This window comes from Alnus glutinosa, chromosome 13 (assembly GCF_958979055.1).
Source record: "Alnus glutinosa chromosome 13, dhAlnGlut1.1, whole genome shotgun sequence".
Classification (NCBI taxonomy): Eukaryota; Viridiplantae; Streptophyta; class Magnoliopsida; order Fagales; family Betulaceae; genus Alnus; species Alnus glutinosa.
Window position 1 is genome coordinate 2,469,094 of NC_084898.1, and position 21,932 is coordinate 2,491,025.

At 35.7% G+C, this 21,932-nt stretch overlaps 3 protein-coding genes across 7 annotated transcripts; 2 read left to right on the forward strand and 1 right to left on the reverse strand.

The window, feature by feature from the left end:
• The first annotated feature begins 3,498 nt into the window (after positions 1-3,498).
• LOC133854235 (uncharacterized) lies at positions 3,499-11,491 on the forward strand. 5 transcript variants are annotated; one of them, XR_009896797.1, is made up of 9 exons: positions 3,499-3,716; positions 4,241-5,911; positions 6,054-6,204; positions 6,295-6,442; positions 6,517-6,762; positions 7,068-7,346; positions 7,683-7,770; positions 7,906-8,075; positions 10,489-11,491. XR_009896797.1 is itself a non-coding variant. In XM_062290327.1 (7 exons), the coding sequence occupies exons 2-6, from the start codon at positions 4,255-4,257 to the stop codon at positions 7,335-7,337; spliced, it is 2,472 nt and encodes an 823-aa protein (XP_062146311.1). In that variant the 5' UTR covers positions 3,499-3,716; positions 4,241-4,254; the 3' UTR covers positions 7,338-7,346; positions 10,489-11,491. The 5 variants fall into 5 exon arrangements, 2 of the variants coding, with proteins under 2 accessions (XP_062146311.1, XP_062146312.1); XR_009896796.1 differs by having other exon boundaries at positions 7,683-8,075; XR_009896795.1 differs by lacking the exons at positions 7,683-7,770; positions 7,906-8,075 and having other exon boundaries at positions 7,068-7,432.
• On the reverse strand, positions 9,353-10,135 carry LOC133854568 (uncharacterized). Its single transcript, XM_062290802.1, has one exon. The coding sequence runs from the start codon at positions 10,133-10,135 to the stop codon at positions 9,353-9,355; it is 783 nt and encodes a 260-aa protein (XP_062146786.1).
• A 1,683-nt stretch (positions 11,492-13,174) lies between the features above and the next one.
• LOC133853817 (geraniol 8-hydroxylase-like) lies at positions 13,175-17,086 on the forward strand. Its single transcript, XM_062289846.1, has 2 exons — positions 13,175-14,182; positions 16,306-17,086. Exons 1-2 carry the CDS (start codon positions 13,289-13,291, stop codon positions 16,909-16,911), a joined length of 1,500 nt encoding a protein of 499 aa, XP_062145830.1. The 5' UTR covers positions 13,175-13,288; the 3' UTR covers positions 16,912-17,086.
• Positions 17,087-21,932: the final 4,846 nt, after the last annotated feature.

Genomic DNA, 21,932 nt, shown 5'->3' on the forward strand with positions numbered 1-21,932 from the left:
TTTTCTTTAATCTTCTTAGGTCTTCTCCGGCGGCCGCTAAAGTTAAAGTTACAAATATTTACTTTAACTACTTCAACGGTTAAAAATACTTTAAGAGCTTTTCTAGTAGCTTCATCAAAATAATTTTTTAGCTATTTTGATGAGCTAATTTGATGAAAATTCAAAAAAACCACTCCCAGTAGCCTCACCTTTTTAACCAAGAAAATTTGATGACTGAAATTACTAAACAAATTAGATGAGGCATTTTCACTCAACAACTCACTCACCAAATTTTGTTTCACCTTTCTCTCTCACATGATTAACACACTTTTTTCCTTTTTTCTCTCATTTTCTTCTCCCATCTCCCATCTCTCACACGATAATATCCTTATTTCATGGATATGAATGATTTTTTGTAAAAAGATTATATAAAGAAATAAATAAATAAATATGAAAAAATAATTATTTAAATGGAATAGTGAATATTGACTAGTTAAAATTGTGAGGCTGCTGGGGGAATTTTAATAAAGTGGCTCACCAAAATAGAAAAAAGTGATTTTTAGTTATTTTGGTAAGTAAAATTTGATGAGGCTACTAAGAATGCTTAACAATACTCTTTATTCTACTCTTCATTTTTTAAAAATATTGTTTTTTAATCATTTTCTTTTTCTTTTTTTTCCTTTTTTTTTTTTTTTTTTTTTTTTTTTTTTTTTTTTTTAATTTCTCTCTCACTCTCCGGTCTCCATCTCACTCTCCGGTCTTCCCAACCCCAACCCGTCAAGAGATAGACGCCATCCTCGCCCAAGAGGTGGAGTCCCTTTTGGAAGGCTCAGACCAAAACACCATCTTCACCGTGCTATCTAGAGAAGATGGAGATCGAGAGAGAGAGTGACGGTGGGAGATCGAGAGAAATCAGGAGAATACCCGAGCGACCCGTGAGACCCAAAGGATGATCGGAGGTCCGATCGCCGGTGGATGGAACTAGGTGGACGTCGGCGAAGCTGGGGGCGGGATTCTGGTGGCCAGAGAAACATGTGATGAGGGAGAGAAAACATCGGTGGGTTACAGTGATGGTTTTGGTTGTTCTAGAATATGCGTTTCAGTTGATTTCGGTTTGGGCAAGGGTCGTGTCCACATTGCCGGCCCTAATGACGGAGATCTTGGTGTGGCGCTTGGTAAGGGACGGAGGGGCAGCGCTGTGGAGTGACAGAGAGAGAGAGCACCGATTGATTGCATTGGATTCTCGTCAAGGCCGGAATAGAGGTCTCTGGCGGCCTATGATGGCGTCGAAGTGGGGGACTCAGGGGGAGACTAACAGAGATGAGAAGTGAGGGAGAGGGAAGCGGGTGAACGAAGAAGGAGAGGGATGCGGGTGGTGTAACGACCCACCACCAATAACACAATATTTGTCGGCTTTTGATTCCCCAAACTAGATTTCTCAATCGGTCTTACATCCTGGGATTGCTATCGCAGAAGCACGCTTAACTGCGGAGTTCTGATAGGTTCATGGCCATCACGGCTTTAAAACGCGTTGTGTCATAAAATGTGCATTTATACATATAAGCACATCCTTCTTCCCAGGCAATGTGGGATGTCATAATCACCTCTTCTTTGGATCCAGCGTCCCTGCTGGCGTCCCTCATTAGCTTGTGCACGCTCCCACCATCTCAGGCTGGACAATGGCTCTGATACCATTTCCAACGACCCACCACCAATGACATAATATTGTCCGCTTTTGGCTTCCTAAACCAGACTTCCCAGGAGGTCACCCATCCTGGGATTGACCTCGCAGAAGCACGCTTAACTGCGGAGTTCTGATATGTTCATGGCCATCACGGCTTTAAAACGCGTTGTGTCATAAATGGTGCATTTATACATATAAGCACATCCTTATTCCTAAGCGATGTGAAACGTCACAGGTGGAGGTGGAGTGACAGAGAGGGAGAGGGAGAGAGAGAAAATATTAATAAAAAAATTATAAACAGATGAACAGTGAATAACCAATGTTGGCTATTCATTGTTCAATGTTAAAGAGAAAAAGTCATAGTGGCTAATCTGTTGGAGGGACAAAAATGCTCAAAATAGTTAAATTTAACTATTTTGAAAGATTTAAAGCATCCGCGGGAGATGCTCTTAAAATTGATTTACTTAAGAGAATTCAAAAACAGCATTAATCTTCCATTTTAGTATTACTCAACTGCTGGTTTATGAATCGGGAAAGCGTTGACAAGCCTGCATCAAACTACAACAGCCAACCAGCACGCAGCAGCTGCAAGGCAAATTTGTCGCAGACATGCGCAGAATGGTTGGTTTACTTTCGGAGGTGACACTACTTATCGTTAGATATTACATATATTTTCATTTATTATTTCATTGAATTGAATAGTACCATTCACTATTATAAGAGAGATTATGATTCCTTCCGAGTTTAAATTATAGATTTTCAAATTACAGAATTTAGGCCGATTGTATGCCTCAAAACACTTAGAAAATGTTTTATGTATTGAAAAGTTGGCATGTTGTCGAAGCAATTAAAAATAAATTTATTTAAATTTAATTTTAAAAAATATTTTTATTAATTTAACTAGTTACTTTTTAAAATTATTAAACAACAAATTTTCTAAATATTTATTTACTTCAAATAATATTTTTTTTTTTATTGATAAAGTTAATTGTAAAAAGAATTCAATGCATTATGTTCAATTCGAGCCAAATGTTTCGAAGCATTAAATAAAAAAAAAAATATAATATTCACTTTTTTGGCTCTTTGATCAAACAAATGTAAAACTAAAAGAACAGAAATTTTCTATAAACCGGTTTGTAGGAAATTTCATACAACTCACGTATAAGAGTGACATGTGTCCCTTGACATTAAAGAAATATATGTTGTTTTAATAGCATGTGCTTCTCACATTCTTTTTTAATAGCATTAATAAAAACAGACGTGCTTCTCACATGTTTAAAGGACACATGTCACTCTTATATGTGGGTTGTATAAAATTTTCCACAAACCGATTTATAAGAAATTTCTGTCAAAACTAAAATTTGATAAAGAGCTTGTTAAATGGTAATTTTTGTGAATTTTATTAAAAATTTAGAGAAAAACCAAATATAAAGGGCTTATGGTCCGTTGGAGTTTGCGATTTCAAAAAGTGCAATAAAAATAGTGATTTTAAAATGTACGTTTTAAAAATAGTGATTTTAAAATGTACGTTTTAAAAAAAATGATTTTTAAAAACGCAGTTAAAAATTTGGTAAAATTGCTGTTTGACTTCTAAAATCTTAGGTTAACCATTAAAATTTTACGTTTTCAAATTAAAATTTCTAAAAAATTTATTTTTTATGATTTGGTTTAAAATTGTAATTTTTGTTTACGAAATTGTAATTCATTTGGGATTGTTGTCTGATAATCTGAAAAAAAAAATAAAAAAAAGAAAAAAAAGAAATTCAGTTCTAACCGGGAATAGTTTGGCGTCGCCCGAACTCGAACCGGAGACCTTCAGTGTGTTAGACTGACGTGATAACTCACTAAACCACGACACAAGCTGAGATGCCTGTCAATTGGTGAAAGGAGAAACCGAAGGCCGTTTCCGAGTTCTAAAACAAGTTATCCATTTGCTTTGGGATTTGTAAATTTTGTTTCTTTTTTTTCAAACAAATCGCCGCCAATTAGAAGCAATTTCGACAATACCCAGAAAAGTTTGCACAACTAAAAGTTCCCCAGAATAATCTGAAAGGTATTTTTTTTTCGTTTGATTTCTCTGTTTTGCGGTAATCATGTACCTTCATGTCCGTTCTGGTTCCAGTGTTTCTGGGTTGCTCTTGTCTTTTATAAAGTTTGTTTATTTTCTGCTTCCAAATTGGTTTATATCAGTGTTTATGCTTATTTCATTTGAGGTTGGAAAGGCGTACAATATTTCATATGTTTCTGAAGCTTCCCGAGTATAATAGCCCTTTAATATGATGAATGGAAAGAAACCCAAATAGTAATATCTTTTTCCACCTTGCACTATACCAGAAGAGTGATTCTGAAGACATTATTGTGAGTGATTCTGTTGTCAAGGCACAGATACAGAGATTCGTATTTTGTTTCGTATGATATGTTGAATTTGTAAATTATTCTAGGAATTTAATCACTTGGCTCAAAAATTCAAACAGCTTTACCCCTAGGGAACATTGTGGATTTTGATATCTTTATATTTGATAATTATAGCCCATTGATATTTGTATGGAGATGATTTTTTTTTTTTTTTTTTTTCAGCTGGAAATTGGGAGATGGCAAAAGAAGCTAATACTCTTTTCCTTGAAGAATGGCTGAGAAGCATTAGTGGCAGTAGCAGCAACATCAGCTCCAATAACTCCTCTTCCTCATCGGCCCGAGCTATTATTCAAGCTTGGGCTGAGCTCAGGGACTCCCTTCAACACCAATCATTTCGTCCCCATCACCTCCAGTCTTTGAAAACCCTCCTTAACTCTCAAAAGTCTCTTCATGTTGCCGACCCACAAGCAAAGATTGTCCTTTCTATTATTTCCTCTCCAAGCCTCTCTCTTCCACATGAATCATATCCTCTCTTTCTCAGGCTTCTTTATATCTGGGTCAGGAAATCCTTCAAACCCTCTTTGCTTCTCGTTGATTCTGCTGTGGAGGTCCTTTCTCACCTTTTTAATGCTCAATTTGGTTCTAGGAAGAGTCCTCTGTTCTTCTCTGAAGGTGTTCTCCTTCTGGGTGCATTTTCTTTTGTGCCTACTGCGTCTGAAGGCTCCAAAACAGCCTGCTTGGATTTGCTTTGTAGACTGTTGGAAGAGGACTACCAATTGATTGGTTCATCAGGAGAACTTATTCCTGATGTTCTTGCTGGAATTGGTTATGCTTTATCTTCTTCTGTGAATGTTCATTATGTTAGAATTTTAGATTCTCTATTTGGAATTTGGGGGAAAGAAGGTGGGCCTCGTGGTAGTGTTTCTGATGGGCTCATGATTCTGCATTTGATTGAATGGGTGTTATCTGGTTTGATCAATTTCCGTTCTTTTGAGAAAATTAATGTTTTTGCCCCCGAGACTCTAGAGACTTCAAAGGCAAACTATGTTCCATTTGTGATTGTCATGGCTGCAGCAGGAGTGCTGAGGGTTCTCAATAGATCCACAATGAGTGGTCTGGGACTAGAGACTGTTTCCAGACTAAGGATTTCCGCAGAGTATCGAATTGAATCTGTAGCACAAGATATTATCTCTAGAATTGGTGTTATTAATAAAGATAATGATCTCACAAACTGTCTTTTACTACAATGTGTTTCATTAGCTCTGGCTCGAAGTGGCTTGGTGTCTTCCCGTGCCCCTTTGCTTCTGTGCCTTGCTTCTGCATTGTTGACTGAAATCTTTCCCTTACAACGTTTATATGCAAAAGTACTAGACTTCTCACAAGGCAATTTGGCTAGACTTGGGCATGATGAGGTCAAAAAACATTTGGACAGTGTTCTTTTTAAGGAAGCAGGGGCCATAACAGGTGTTTTCTGCAACCAGTATGTTTCAATAGATGATGAGAGTAAAGGTGTGGTTGAGAACCTTATATGGGATTACTGTCAAGATATCTACTTGGGGCATCGCCAGGCAGCTTTGATTCTTCGAGGTAGAGAGGATGAATTACTTGGGGATATGGAGAAAATTGCTGAATCTGCTTTCCTTATGGTTGTACTTTTTGCTCTGGCCATCACAAAACACAATTTGAATTCAAAATTCATCCAGGACACACACAAGGACATATCAGTACGCATACTGGTTTCGTTTTCTTGTTTAGAGTATTTCCGGCGTATTCGTTTACCAGAGTATATGGATACAATTCGAGGGGTTGTTGTGAGTGTTCAGGAGAATGAATCTGCCTGTGCGTCTTTTGTGGAATCTATGCCTTCTTACATGGACTTGACAAATGGCCCAGGTATTGATTATCTGCCATTCTAACTGTAGTTCATGATTAAATTTTTCTCCCATTTTGAGATCCCTAATGAGTCTTCCTTCCTGGTTGATTTTCATATGTAGATATTTTTGTCCTTGATAAGATTCGAATTCTTGTCTTGTAGACTTTTCCTTCTCTCAGAAAATGGAATATCTATGGTACAAGGATGATGTTCAAACTGCTCGCATGTTGTTTTACCTGCGTGTCATTCCAACTTGTATTGAACGTGTACCCTGCTTTCTTTTTAGGAAGGTGGTTGCTCCAACTATGTTCTTGTATCCTTAAGCTAAAAAACCCAATTTTATGAGAAACTCTGCTTTTATGAGTTATGGTGAATGTTTTGCTTCCTTATTAAATGCAATTAGATATATGGGACATCCAAATGGAAAAGTAGCTCGAACGTCACATTCAATGTTTGCGGCATTCATGTCCTCAGGCAAGGATTCTGATCTGGACGAAAGAGTATCATTGAAAGAGCAGCTTGTTTTCTATTACATGCAGAGATCTCTATCGGTATAAGAAGCTATTGAAAACCATATCATGAGGTTGATCATCAAAGGTTGGGTACTAACTTTGATGTAATGTAGGGATATCCTGGCATCACTCCTTTTGAGGGTATGGCTTCTGGAGTTGCAGCCTTGGTTCGGAATCTTCCTGCTGGAAGTCCTGCCATATTTTATTGCATCCACAGTCTTGTAGAAAAAGGCGGTGAGCTCTGTAGTAACACCGTCACTCAGGAGGCTGATATGTGGAATAATTGGCACGGAGAATCAGAGCCTTGCAAGAAAATCCTAGACTTGCTTCTACGGCTTATTTCCCTTGTTGATATACAGGTCATTTTTCATTTTATTTAATTTATGTCCTTTTCCCATAAAATTCTAGTGTTGATTCTCTCTCCTTTGTTTCTGTTTACATGTGAATTGTAGGTCAACTCTAGTTTGTTTGTATCCTAATATAAAATAACTGCTATGATCAGAGGAAGATATTTGCAATTGACTTCAGTTAAATGTAACGAACATTGAATATCAGATGTTGGAAGTGCTCGAAATAGATTTTGTGGAAAAGGACTTGCACCATCTTTTCTGTTCACTCCAATTGTTAAACTTACTAATATTTGCATTTGCTAATTTTTGGCCAGGTGCTACCAGACTTGATGAAGTTGTTGGCACAGCTGATCGTCCAGTTACCTGAAGATGGCAAGAATAGGGTTCTTAATGAGTTATATTCACAGGTTGCAGAGTCTGATGATGTTACACGCAAGCCCACTTTAGTTTCATGGCTGCAGTCACTGTCTTACCTTTGTGCTCAGGCTACAAGTCGAAGTGCCACCTCCAGAGGGGTGCAAAAAGAAGTAAATATGACTTCTGCAGGAAGTACAGACTCAAGTAGACCAAATTCACGACTCTGAGAAATTGAGGTTCAGATTTTGGATTACCCTCTCCTTTCAATGAACTCTCATATCTTAATTATATGTGCTGCTGGTGCTTGTCGCTGAATATTTCAGTAAGTTTTTAGGAGCGATATAGAGAAATATGAACTTGAACTAGTTATTTTCTTTTTCGATAAATACATAAATCACTTATAGTTTCTATATATACATAATTCCCCATTTAGCTCAACAAGGTAGTTGAAATTTTTTTCACACGCACTGGCTTTTCTTTCTGTGTGCATCTTGCTTGCTGGAAATAATACTTGAATTCCATGTGCCAACCTCAAGAAGCCCAGAATTCTGAGGGTATAAATTTATTACTAGATTGCAGATGGAAGTCATACGTAATAGAGGGAAGATCTGAGTGGGGCCATCTTGTAGACTGTTTTGCCTGCAGAGAAGGAAATATATGGTGCAAATATGGCTTTCTTATCTTACTTTTTGTTTTTCACTTTGAGGTCAATTATTATAATAAAAACTTCTACCGGGTTTGCTATCCTGGAAGCTAGTGTACTGACTGCTTCAACTGTCTTCTTTGTCCTGTTAGGATCCAAGAGGTGAAGTGTTATCTTTTATATTGTGGGAAGTGTTGATCCACTATCGAAATAGATTCACTGGAATTGAGATAGAAAAGGTTTCGGATTCTGTATATAAATTGTTTTGATTTATTTTGATGGTTTTAATCACAATGGAAGGAAGCTCCTGTTGGTGGTGCAGGTTAGTCTTTGTTGCATCTAAATATGGCTATTGAACTTGAGTTTGGTCATCTTAGTCATCAATGTTGTTCTTTTCTGCATATTCTAGGATGACCCTTTAAAAACATATGCCTTGTGTGCTTACTTTTGCTCTTTAAAATGTGCCTGTTTTTTTTTTTTTTTTTTCCCTATATTCATATCGTAAAGTGGCCGGCGCTGCTGCTCAAAAACTGCACTTGGCAAAGAGTAATTTGATGTGCAAGTTGTGTTCAGGGACAGACCTACGGGGTGGGCTAAGTATTGGTATTTGTTTTCTTGAGCCCACGTATTGGTATTTAGATATTGATGTTAGTAAGGTAGTTGTTTTACCCCTGAGGCAGCATGACATTTTTTTTTCTTAAATACCTTGGCGTAGAGGAATTATGAGAAAGGGTCAATGCCAAGGTAGATGGAAGAAGTAATGACATTTTCTTTCTTTGTATATATTTTTTTCCCCCACAATTTTGGTCATCCACCCCCCCAACCCCCCCCCCCCCCCCCCCCCCACCCCAAAAAAAAAAAAAAAAAAAAATTCTTGGTTTCGTCCTTTGTTGTGTGTTGTTGTGATCATTTGCGACTTTAGATAATCAAATTGTTTTTAGGGTCACTTAGGGTTATTTTCATCTCTAGGAGGTATTTCATGATCAGCTGAGGTAAAGTTTGCCCTTGGCCTTTTGAGGAAAGTGAAAAGACTTTGTAGGTGATTCAGTCTTTATTTTTTTGATAAGTGAGGTGATTCAATCTTTATTCTTCCATACTTTGTATCTCTGGACAACTGCTTTTGTTTACCCTTTTAGATTAGTTATCATGATTTTCTTGTTCTTTTTGCTCATAATTAGGTGTTTTCTAGTTTTTGTATACTTTTCATGTACCTGGGGGCACCTCACTCCTTTAATGATATTTAGACTACTTATAAAAAAAAAGGTCTATCCTTGGCTTCACACATACACTTTTATGTATGTAATTTACATGATTGGTTCAGTATATACAATAAGTTGGAGTTACAAGGGAAGTCAAATCATACAAATGTGTGTTTCTTTTAGGCAAAAGTATTTTTGAAGCATAGCAATAGTTTGAAAGAGTTTCTTGATGGTATGATCAGTACATGGTTATTGTCGAGGTTAGGATTTGATTCTCTCATGTCTAACCATGCATAGATAAGCTTCTTTTTTTTTTTGATGAATAAGTAGAACTATTATTAACAAATGAATCAACTGTACAGAGAAACCAACAAACACCAAAACACATTACAAACTAACACTAACTCAGTATGTTAACATCAATATTCCATTTGTGACACAAGTTGATGTTTTCCAGAGTCTTCTTGAACTTCCTTTTCCCAGAAACCCGGAACCTCACCTCCCAAAAAATTAACTTCAATATCTGCTCTTCATTTCTAGGTTGACTTCCAAATTTTATCTTATTTCTTGTTCTCCAAAGACCGTATACAGCAGAGCTCAATATCAGTTTACATATTGACCCCATCAAGGACTTAGTCTTCCAAGTTCTACACCCTTCTTCTATCAAACCATCCCAACTAGTAGGAGGATTTAAGACATCACAACGTTGTAAACAGGTTTTCCAAATTCGGGAACTAAAACCACATGAAAAGAATAAGTGGTCACGACTCTCAGTTCCATTTCTGCAGAAGACACAATTTGTATCCCCCTCATAACCCCAAGCCAGCAATCGATCGCCAGTGGTGAGCCTATTATTGACTGCTAACCAAAGGATAAATGCTTGTTTTGGAATAGCATGCTGATGCCAAACCAGCGGCCACCAGTTGACAATGGCCTTTTTCTGTCGAAGATAATTCCAAGTATCAGAGCAATCATAGGAACCAGAACGAGATATGGACCACACAGGCTTATCAATCTCACCAATAGGCACTTCAGGTAACCTACTCTGTATATCAACTAACATCCCAGATCGTGTAGGCTTCCAGCACCATACTCCATTTTTTAAAACAGAATCCAGTTTAGCGTCTAACCGACTATGAGAATATAGATAAGCTTCTTGGCATAGCAAAGAGAGAAATATCATGACCTTTTTCTGGAATTACGTTGAACAATTGTCAGTGGTTAGTACCGCATCCTTTTAATGTCTCACTCTTTCATTCTGGTGGTTGCACGGTTGCACCTTAATGAAGCTAACGATTTGTTAAACTTCTTGTCCATTTGGTCGCTACCTGTACTATGGTTGCATATACTTTCATGATGTTTCATCTATTTACAAATACAAAGGAACTATGCACCATAATTTTATATAGTTATAAATACCTAGACATAAAGGAAATATGCACCTAATGAGTTTTCAAATATACTTGGACATAAATGAAGATCTGTCACAGTACTCAATTGCTGCAGGAATTTATACGACTTTGATGACACTTGCAGATTTACTCCAGAATCCTGCAATCATGTCAGAAGCTCAACAAGAGGTCAAGAAAGAAGAATCAAATATTGCTTGAGGCTCCAATACTTTCAGGCGATTGTGGAGACCTTTTCCGTATATAACTGAAGCAAATGTGGAGATCTGCAGTTATGTCTCAAAACACACGTGTGTAAAACCCAACTCTTTTCTTCCCTATTTCATGGTTGGGGATTGGTGACACGGGATAGAGTTTTTGAGTTGATTTCATTTGGTGCATTCCAGTGATTCTGTCTTGGATTGCCCTTAGCCTTCTTGAGATGATTTGCTTGATGTTGGCTTCACATGACACTCTTGATTGGAATCCTGAAAATGCTATGAAACTAGAGGATATGGACTTGGGAGTATGACTGTTGGATATTTGCAGAAGGCTCAGCTCCCAAATGCTATTTGCGTCCATGTTACTCATCACAGATTAATGAGCATATAAGCAAGAATGTACTGTTATATAAGTCCTGTCGCCTCACTGTAATCAATGGAGGACTTGAAATCTTCAAATGAACTATGAAGAAAATAAAGCTATGACGCAGAACTGCAGTCTGCAGTTGCCTTCTGGAATTCTTTAGAAGCTCATTTCTAGCTCAATCCAATCACGGTCCCTAGACCTTCCTTCATGAATTGAATTGGGACCCTTAGGGGCTTCAGGGAAAGGACATATTATACCAGTCTTGATGTTCTTTAGATTCATTTGACGAGAAAAGTTTTTCAGGGTTGAATGATGAACTGTAGACGTTGCTTTAGTTGTATAAAGCAACTTAATACACTGGATGTGGGATATGTTAAAGACTCGAAGTCGGTTATATGCCATGTGCCTTATACTTCCTCTCTTTGCAAAACTCCATTAATGTGCTAAGTTACAATTATTGGACAAAGTTTTCTTTCAAACCAAGTTGGAAGAAATTTTTTCAACTTGGTTTGTGAAATTGAAATCTGTACTTTGAACATATGACTTTTTCTTTTTTCTTTTTTCTTTCTTCTTCTTCTTCTTCTTCTTTTTTTTTTTTTTTTTGAAAAAAAAAATTCCACAAAAATACAAGTGAAAATTACAGGTTCTAAAGGATAGGTGTTACTTTAATAAACTGGGTGAAAGAATCTTAAACTCAATTTGAAGGAAAAACTTTTCCTGTTTGTTGGATATTTGATAACCTTCCTATAAAGCATTTAGGGTTATATGAGATATGACCAAATAGTGGATTTGTTGGTTGAAATTCTAAAATATAATGGAAAGTACATATATATTTCTCAAACTATTATTCAATTATCAATGAACTTTCTAAATTACCAATTATGTTAATGTTTTTTAATGACAAAAATACCTTTCATAAAATTATAAAAAACTAAAAAATTATTTGAAAAAAATTAAGGGGTTACAAGTAACTCTGTTTCACTCGAGATTTTTAGCATTGTAAGTATTTTTATTTATGTTATTGTCCTCACATATGAATGAGAGTATTAAAATATTAATTTAATATAAAATAACAAAATTTATACAAAAAAAAAATAAAAAATGGTTTTATTTTTTTGGGTTAACTTCACACAAGGATACTGAACTATCACGCGTTTTGACGGAAGAATACCAAACTATCATTTTTCTCGAACCGGGGTATTAAATTATCAAAAACCCTCAAATAAGGGTATTCCGTCAGCTTTGGGAGTTAAATCATGTCAAAATTTCCTAAATACCCCTATGTTTATTTTTATTTTATTTTTTAAAAAAAAATTTCAAAGATTCATACATTAGTATTTTTGCAAATTCCGTTAAATTCTGATCAACACCTAAATCCTGGTATTTTTTTTTTCTCTTTTTTTTCCTAGAAAAAGAATATGGGTGTTTTGAGTATTCCATTGGGATTTAATGCTCAAATCTGATGAAATACCCTTATTTGAGGGTTTTTTTATAGTTTAATACCACAGTTCGAGAGAAATAATAGTTTGGTATCCTTCCGTCAAAACACGTGATAGTTCAGTACCATTTTGTGAAGTTATCCCCAAAAAATAAAACCAGTTTTTATTATTTGTTTATTATTATTTTTTTTGTATAAATTTTTGTTATTTTATATTAAATTAATATTCTAACACTCTCATTCACGTGTTGGTTCAAAAGCTCCATTAACAAGAGAGCATTAATGCGTGAGATATTTAATTGAAATAGAGGTGAATGACCAAGATAAGGTTCGAATTCAGAACTTTTGCTTTGATGCCGTGTTAAATCACCACTCCTCTCATTTCAATTAAATATTTCACGTGTTGAGCCTCACTAATTAAGAAATTTTTTTTGAGCTAACACGTGCAGGAGAGTGTTACAATTAAATTAAATGATTAAATTAATCATTTCTTATATATTAGCTTAAGCTTTTAACACAGGTAATAATTTAACGACACATAGATGTCATTAATCCAAATAGGATCCTGTTCATTTTCTGAGTGAAATATCTACATAAAAATACGTGGTGAATATATAACCACATCATTTAATGCCGATATGTAAACTATTAAATTTGATAAAATAAAATATGAAGTGGAGTGGTCCTTGTGGGTCATAATGTAAATGTTATCCCATGCAATAATTATAAAAATCGGAGTTAATAGAAAGAAACAAATTAAATAGATCGATGTCATCGATCGTCATGCCCCTCGATCTTTTCTACCGATTATAGTTTTGCTTCTTATCTATAAAGAAAGAAGAGTAGTCGTCTTGTTTTCCCATTGCTTTTTGTTCTTTCTTCTGTGAGCTATAGATCGATCGAGTACTCAAGAGAGAGAGAGATGGATTTCTTGATGAGCTTTGTAATTGGTCTTTGCCTTTTCTGGATCTTAATCAAAGCCTTCCATATAATTCCCAGAAGCAAAGCAACTCACAGCAAGCTTCCACCTGGTCCAAAACCTTTTCCGGTCATCGGAAACCTCTTAGAACTCGGTGATAAACCACACAGGTCCCTAACCAAGCTTGCCAAGCTTCATGGCCCCATAATGACCCTAAAACTAGGCAGAGTAACCACAATAGTCATTTCTTCAGCAGACATGGCCAAAGAAGTCCTCCAAACACATGACCAAATCTTGTCCAACCGAACCGTCCCGGATGCAGTCCGAGTCCACGAACACGACAAGTTCGGCTTGCCATGGATACCCGTTTCAAGCCAGTGGAGAAACCTTCGCAAAATATGCAATGGCCAACTATTCTCCAACACAGCACTAGATGCCAACCAAGATATCAGGCGCAAGAAAGTACAAGAGCTCCTCGCCGAAACTCGTCAAAGCAGCCTAAGCGGTGAGGCAGTAAATATTGGCAGAGCAGCTTTCAAGACTACACTTAATATGTTATCAAACACCATTCTTTCGGTGGATTTGGCCGACCCGAATTCTGAGGTGGCTAAAAAGTTCAAGGAGATTGTGTGGAATATCATGAAAGAGGTAGGGAAACCAAACATAGCAGATTATTTTCCTGTGCTTCATAAGTTGGATCCCCAAGGGATAAGGCAGCGCTTGACAGTTAACTTTGGGAAGATGACAGATCTCTTTGCCCACATGATTAGGGAACGGATGCAGTTGAGAAAAGTGTCTGGTTTTGTCACAAACAGTGATATGTTAGACACCCTTCTCAACTTCAGTGAAGAAAACAGTGAAAAGCTGGACAAGACCTTGATGGAGCATTTCTTCTTGGTCAGTATTATTAGTCTCTCCTCTTCTTTGATTTATTTCATTATTAGTCATCTATTTACTTTGATTTTGACGAATATGTTGACAAATTTTGACTGCAAAACTATTAGTCTTCATTTCAATTGATATGGAAAATATTTTCTAGCTAACTAAAATTTCGACAAAACTGGCATGAGGCTAGCTAGTACGGTTGAAATTTGGCTATTACTGTTAGAATATTGTTGGCCAGTGGCAAAATTTTGTTATCGGTGGGTTTTCGCTATTGATAATTTTTTTCATGCAAGTCAAACGCCGAAAAATATTTTCAGATAAATTATTTTTTTAATTTCATTAAAAATATTTTACAATAAAAAATATTTTACATCAAAACAAACAGAGCATAAATTTTTAAATTTTTTCCCGACAGCTCCTCCTTCGCTTCAATTCTCATCCACCTCCGGCCCTCTGTGCAATACTTTAACTTGAACAAATGAATAGCACTTGATTTGATTTCCTTTCCCCCTCCCCTATTTGATTTTATTTTTTTTTAAAAGAAAAAAGAAAAAGAAAAAGAAAAAGAAAAATTAGACTAGATTCCCTGAACGAGAGGACAAATTAAGCCAGTACTTGAACAGCTAGTTTGGACTGAAGTTCCTAATGGAACAAATTAGAATTTGGACTGAAACTGTAAATCTTTGTTACTATGTTCTTTGGTGTGATTTGACCGTGTCTCAAACAAATCAGCCGCTTGGGCCACTTGGCCCCAATATCAATTAAAGAAACACTTGTTTCTTTGATAAAATCTTGTACATTTTTCTTTATGAATGAAAAGGTACTGTTCGAGATGACGTGGAAATAATTTTGAATGTTATATCAAATAATATCAATATTTAGTATTTGGAGTTATTTGTTAACATTTTTATATATTTTTCCTAAAAAAAAATAACAAACCCCAAAAAAACGTTGTCACGAACCCTATACTTATTTTGTTGTTTTGTGATATTTCAGTCGGCTAAAAAATTTTGGATTGAGATCTCCAATAATTTGATGGTCAAATTGTTAGCAATTAGGATATCAATTATAGGAGAGCTTAAATATGACTTATTCATCCAAATAAATTTTGGATTATATGGATAGGTGGGTTTTATATAGTCTCTCTTACAATTGATGCTCAAATTACAAGCAATTCCTCTCATATATTGTGTATTGTATTAATTCTAGAATCAAATTTAGTTGAACTTGTACTGAGTTTTGAATGGTTTTTTATTTTTGGGTCATTAATTACTATTTGTACTCTATCTTTAGCCAAGAATTGAAATATATATATATATATATTACCGTCTTCTCATGTGAATATAGACTTATTAAACTAAATCATGCGAATTTTGATGTTTTGTGTAATTAACATGTTTAATTTTGTTCTTTCCTACTTCTTTGCGTGTAAGCTATGAAATACAATTCATTATTGTCTTCTTTCTAGGGCTGGCAAAATGGGTTCATGTATGAGGTTTGGTCCAACCTGTTTGACCCATTAATCCGTTAAAGATCAATTCTGACATGGACTGTTTAACTAAAAGGGTCAAACCCTTCGACTCTTACATGACCCACTTAAATAATGGGTTGACACGGCATGACCCATTTATTAAATGGGTTGTGTTGGGTTGACATGACCCGTTTGACCCATTATATAATAAAGTCTATAAGAATAAAAATAAAAATAAAAACACAAATATAAACTAAAAAAAATCATATTGTTTGAATAATCATATTACTCCATAGTTGAAAGAATGAAACGTTGAGTTGTTTTATTGTTTACTTGTTTTGATTCAACTTCAAGTTCGAAAACTTGAATAAAAAAAAAAAAAAACTTCGCTAATTCTTTTTAATCTTTACCTTTTTGGTTCAAGTTCTAATTTAATAAAAGAAAAATATTTTTTGTCTTTTGTGAGAGTTTTTAGTTTAATCTTTACTCTTTAAATAGTGAAAGAAAAAGAGATGTAACATGATTGTTTAGGTTTACTTTTTAATATTGAAAAAAATGTTTACTTATATGGGTCTTGACCAAAACTTGAGGCAATTTTTAACTTCATATTTCAAAAAATAATAACAATAATAATAATAATAATAACTTTGGTTGTTATTATTAGGATCTATTTGCTGCCGGCACTGATACAACTTCAGCCACTTTGGAATGGGCAATGGCAGAGCTACTCCGCAACCCAAGGGCATTGTCAAAAGCCAAATTAGAGCTGGAGCAAGTAATTGGTGAAGGTCACCCGGTTGAGGAATGGGATATTTCTCGGTTACCTTACTTACAAGCAATAGTCAAAGAAACATTCCGGCTACACCCGTCAGTTCCTTTGCTACTCCCTAGGAAAGCTGAAGCAGATGTAGAAATCAATGGCTATATTATTCCAAAGGGTGCACAAGTGCTAGTGAATGCATGGGCTATAGGCCGAGACTCTAGCTTATGGGAGAATGCAAATTCATTTATGCCGGAGAGGTTCTTGGGGTCGGACGTTGATGTTAAAGGCCGGAACTTTGAGCTTATACCCTTTGGTAGTGGAAGGAGAATATGTCCGGGTTTGCCATTGGCAATACGAGTGTTGCACTCGATGTTAGGTTCTCTTATCCACACCTTTGATTGGAAGCTTGAAGATGGGGTTAAACGTGAGGATATGAACATGGAAGAAAAGTTTGGTATAACTCTACAGCGTGCTCATCCTCTGAGAGCTGTCCCTATTCCACTCTAAAATAGCTAGGTTGAAGAATTTACTTTGTTGTAGCTTAAGAAGAGAATATGCATATCTACAAAAAAATAATATTAAAATTTGTATTAGCATCTGTTTGGTGTATTGTACGTACTATAATTTTGTCGAATAACATACGTACATATATATATATATAGCTTGTGATTTTGACGATGAATTCAAAGTGACCATCAAAAAATTATCACAAAAATTATACTAAAAATTGGGGATAACTTCACAAAAGAATATCGAATTATCGGTCGTTTTGAGAAAATGGTACTGAACTATCAAAACTCTCAAACTAGGGAATCCACGTCACCAAACGTCTCACTTAAGGGTACTCCGTTACGATTTGTTGTTAAATCCTGTCAAAATTTCTAAAATAAACACAATGGTATTTTGAGAATTTTGACAAAATTTAACATCAAATCATAAGGAGTACCCTTAAGTAAGACGTTTGGACCATTTGGTGATGTGAATACTCCAATTTGAGACGTTTGATAATTTAGTACGATTTTTTCAAAACGGCCGGTAGTTTGATGCTACGTTATGAAGTTATCCTAAAAATTGCTTACAAAGACGAGAGATCAGAGCTAATTTATATCAATAGCCCATGCATTCACCAGCACTTGTGCACCCTTTGGAATAATATATCCGTTGATTTCTACATCGATCTGCTTCTGCTTTCCTAGGGAGTAACAGGGGAACTCTCGGGTGCAGCCAGAATGTTTCTTTGACTATTGCTTATAAGTAAGGTAACCGAGCAATATCTGACGTCTCTTCGACAGGGTTGCCTTAATTTGCCAATTACTTCTTCCAGCTCTGTTTTGGCTTATTGTGTAGTAGCTCTGCCAAAGCCCATTCTATCGTGGCTGAAGTTGTATCAGTTCCCGCAACAAATAAGTCCTAATTATCAATACAATTAGAAGTTATTATTATTCTTTTTTTAAAAAAACATGATGTTCGTCGGAAAAAGAAAAAAAAGAAAAGAAGAGAGAATAATGAATTATAATTAATGCCCTATATATAAATAGTTTTTTATTCGCAAAAGAGTAGAAAAGAATAGAATATCGAAATTTTTTGTGGTTGAGTTTAATAAGTCTACATTCACTTGTGAAAACCACCAAAGAAAAGTGTGATGGCTAAAGATAGATGAGGGGAATTCCTTACCGACCAAAACATCACATAACAACAAAAGAAGCGGCGGCTGATTTGAGAGAAAATCAAACCAAATCAACGACATTAGTAACACATATTTAGGGTTTTGTTTCATTTGAGACTTCACAGCTTAAAGATCGACGTTTATCCAATTGGGGACATCCAATGGCTATCAGCCTTCCAGATTTTTGCTGAATGAAAAAGAAATATTGCACTACTAAAAAAATGGCATTTTAGAATTTTTTTTTTTTTTGGTCGTTTACCCAAAAAAGTATAATTTCTTCAAAAGAATTGATGATGTTTTACTTTTCGGTCCAAAAGGAGAAAAAAAGTCATTCTCAATGCAAAATGTTAGGTAGATTAACCATCTTGGGGGAGTCAATGAGCCAATAAAGACACCACATAACTTAAAAGTTTAAACTTGCTTATGGGTTTGACAATTTGTGTAAAAAATTAAGTGGAATGTGCTAAGCAAATATGATTTTTCACCAAGATTTCAGATTTTTTGCTTTTCCCTTTTTCAGTTCATGCCGAGTACTTGCATAATAAAAATCTGATCCCTAGTCTGCATCCAAGGACATAAAAGTGTAGAATTTTCTAATCTATTCCTTAACAGTGGCATTCAATATAAATCCAAAACGCTGATGAAAGATAACAAAACGACTAAATAATAATTGAAGGAAAACATAACATTAAAAAAAAAATTAATTATGCAACATTAAATACATAATCACCAAAACGAAAATACTAACCTTGGGCAGGGGTGATCTTGGGCAGCCGGGAATGGGCGGTGTCGGTGGTGGCCGGCGTCTGAGCTGGGTGGAGAGCTAGAGATGAGAGAGAGAGAGAGAGAGTGAGAGAGAGAGAGCTAAAGAGAGAGAGAGAGTGAGAGAGAGAGCTAAAGAGAGATATTGAGAGGGAGAGAGAGAGAGAGAGGAGATGCATACCGTGATAGGCGGTAGGATGCGGTGGCCGGCGATAGCTCAGACGAGAGGGAGACAGAGAGAGAGAGAGAGAGAAGGAGAGAGAGAGAGAGAGTAGAGTGAGAGGAAGAGAGGTAATTTCGCGCAGATAAAGGGAGAACCGCGCGTTTTTGCGCGGTCCTATGAAAATTAGTGGCGTGTCATAAACTGACACGCTACCAATTTTGTGGCGTGTTAGTCAGACACGCCACAATTTTGTGGCGCGTCCTGTGGACACACCACAATTTTGTGGCGCGTCCTTTGGACACGCCACAATTTTTGTGGTGTGTCAGTCAGACGCGCCACAAAATTGTGGCGTGCTGATTCCAACACGCCACTAATTTAGTGGCGTTTATTTTTAACACGCCACTAATTATTTTAGTGAGATGTTAAAATTTAACACGCCACTAATTAGTGAAGTGTCAAACAGTAGCTTACTGTAGACACGCCACTAAATGCACTGTTTTTTGTAGTGTAAATAGTGGCGTGTCTAAATACTGACATGTCAAAATCTAAACGCTACAAAATGAAAATAGTGGCCTGGTATAACTTGCCACCTCACTAATTAGTGGCGTGTCGTAAAAGCAACTACTATAGACACCCCACTAATCTTGGAGTTTTTTTAAGTGTACGATTAAATGTGTGATAGATCATCATTAGATTTTGATCAAATAGTAATTTTAAAAGCAGCATTAATTTTGAGAGAACTAAATGAGGACCTGGGTCTTCCTTATAGTATTACTCTGTTGTACTTATAAGTTTTTTTCCAATTTTTTATTGTATTTATTTTATTTTTTTTAATAAAGAATTAAAGATCGATCAAATGGCCTGGCTGGTGCCTGGTGAAGATTGCCATATCAAACCAATAGTATAAAATTGAGATAGAAGATGTGTACGCAACATTACTCCTTATCATGTATAAGCCAAAGATGGAACGTACCCAATTTTCAAGGAATTAAGCATAACATCTCCAATTATTGGAGTGGAGTCTAAGTCTTGCGCAACGACGTTGATCGACATTATGGTTGATATTTTAAGAAAAAAAATATTTTTGAAGAGATCGTGGATATATATACTCTATTTTGGGCGATTTGTCACTTTTAGCATGATTCTGCAGATCGATCGATTCATGATGTCGGTATAAGTAACTACCAAGGAGTTTCATTCTAAAATAATGTTATCCACTTCAAGTCTTGATCATGCTAATGAAATGGTCAAGATCGAGGATAGCTTTTAAATAATTAGAACCAAAAAAAAAAAAAAGAAAAAGTAATTTTTATAACAATAATTAATTTAGAGAATATATATGACGTAAACGCTCTAAATTATTGAAAATATTTAAACAAGTCACGACAGATCACTGCAATTATAGAGAAGGAATTACTCTCCGATCGTCACATCGAAATTTATTTTCGAGTGAATTATTGGATGGGGAACCGCCGCCTATTGCTCCTCCTCGAGGCATTCACGTGCTCTTTGAGAATTTTCATATATATATATATATGCACCAGTTTTGTAATATGAACAAATTAAGGCCAAGTGATTTGCCATCTCGTTTCAGTATTCGTGGAGATTCCTAAAGATAATGTGAAAATACGAGCATGCAAGAGATGCACATTATTATTTTATTAACTATAGTGGTAATCATTGACTCATTGTGGTCGCTACATGCCATCATATTAGGATTACCTTCTGGACAATGTTTTTTTAGAATGTGTTTTGTTTTAATTTTTGAAAAAGTGTTTTGACATGAAATAAATTTTAAAGTAGTTTAGAGTGTTTTTGTAAATATATTTTTAATTGAGAAATGATTAAATTACTTACACTACACAACAATAACATAACACCAAATTTAAATTGTGTGTTAATGGGATCATGCAAGAAATGAATCATACCTCGGTCCCGCCATCCCGTCCTTAATAATGAGCAAGGGATCGAGAAGTGACAAATTTTGCATATAACCCCTTATTTCATTTTTGTTTATTTATTTATATAATATATAAATAAATAAATAAAAGAAAAGCAGTACGTGTTTCTTGTTCATGCTTTTGCACCAATATTGATCTCCACAATTAATTGGATTGACCCATATATCGGGCCTGTAATTCCTATATAATAAAATTTTCAGAAACGATCGAGTCGCGTCATCTCAATGCATAAAAGAAAAAAAATTAAGGTAAAAAATGGTGACCAATCAGTCATTAACCTTGATTATTGGTCATGAAGTGACCCAACCACCCTAGTTATAACGTGCAAGTGAGGGCAAAGAGTACTGCCTTCTAATTAGGGTAGAATTGCATACATATGGCGGGGCCCGGGGGCATATGACGTGCAACGTAGGGCAAAGAGTGCCCTTCTCTTTTTCTCTTTTTTGATAAAATGATACAACAAACAAAAAGAAGAAAGGGAACAAAACAAACTATGGGGGGTTGATATCCTTAGCTTAAAGGAAGAATAATGATAGTTGTATATCACCCCTATAACAAATGTACAACACCCCTTTACATGGGGTGAGCGCCACACACTGTGGGATTCACCCCATATGAAGGGGTGTTGTACATTTGTTGTACACTTGATGTACAGGAATCACTTCCTTAATAGGAATCATAACAATGTGGGTCAAAGACTGCCTTCTCATTACGTGATTCGTACATGATGCATCGGAGAGGGACATGAAGGGCAACTAATTAATGTCTTCTCATTAATATATAGGGCTTTGATATGTAGAGAAATACAGTGTTCAAATATTAGTAACAACCGATTTTCAAGTAGTGCAACAAATTTATATTAGTCCAAAGACTGACAACTAAAAGTAGAAGAAAGATTAAAACTTAATGGAAAATAGAGTACTTCTTATTTATAAAATAATACATTGAATAGAAAAAACTTGTTTTGCTTCTTTTT

What these genes read in the sequence shown, in the direction of transcription:
- LOC133853817 (XM_062289846.1), top strand. Translation starts at nt 13,289, where the DNA reads ATGGATTTCTTGATGAGCTTTGTAATTGGTCTTTGCCTTTTCTGGATC. An exon ending in TGATGGAGCATTTCTTCTTG is followed by an intron (nt 14,183 to 16,305) that starts GTCAGTATTATT and finishes TGTTATTATTAG; the next exon opens with GATCTATTTGCTGCCGGCAC.
- LOC133854235 (XM_062290327.1), top strand. Translation starts at nt 4,255, where the DNA reads ATGGCAAAAGAAGCTAATACTCTTTTCCTTGAAGAATGGCTGAGAAGC. An exon ending in GGACTTGACAAATGGCCCAG is followed by an intron (nt 5,912 to 6,053) that starts GTATTGATTATC and finishes CTTGTCTTGTAG; the next exon opens with ACTTTTCCTTCTCTCAGAAA. An exon ending in TTTCCCTTGTTGATATACAG is followed by an intron (nt 6,763 to 7,067) that starts GTCATTTTTCAT and finishes ATTTTTGGCCAG; the next exon opens with GTGCTACCAGACTTGATGAA.
- LOC133854568 (XM_062290802.1), bottom strand. Translation starts at nt 10,135, where the DNA reads ATGATATTTCTCTCTTTGCTATGCCAAGAAGCTTATCTATATTCTCAT.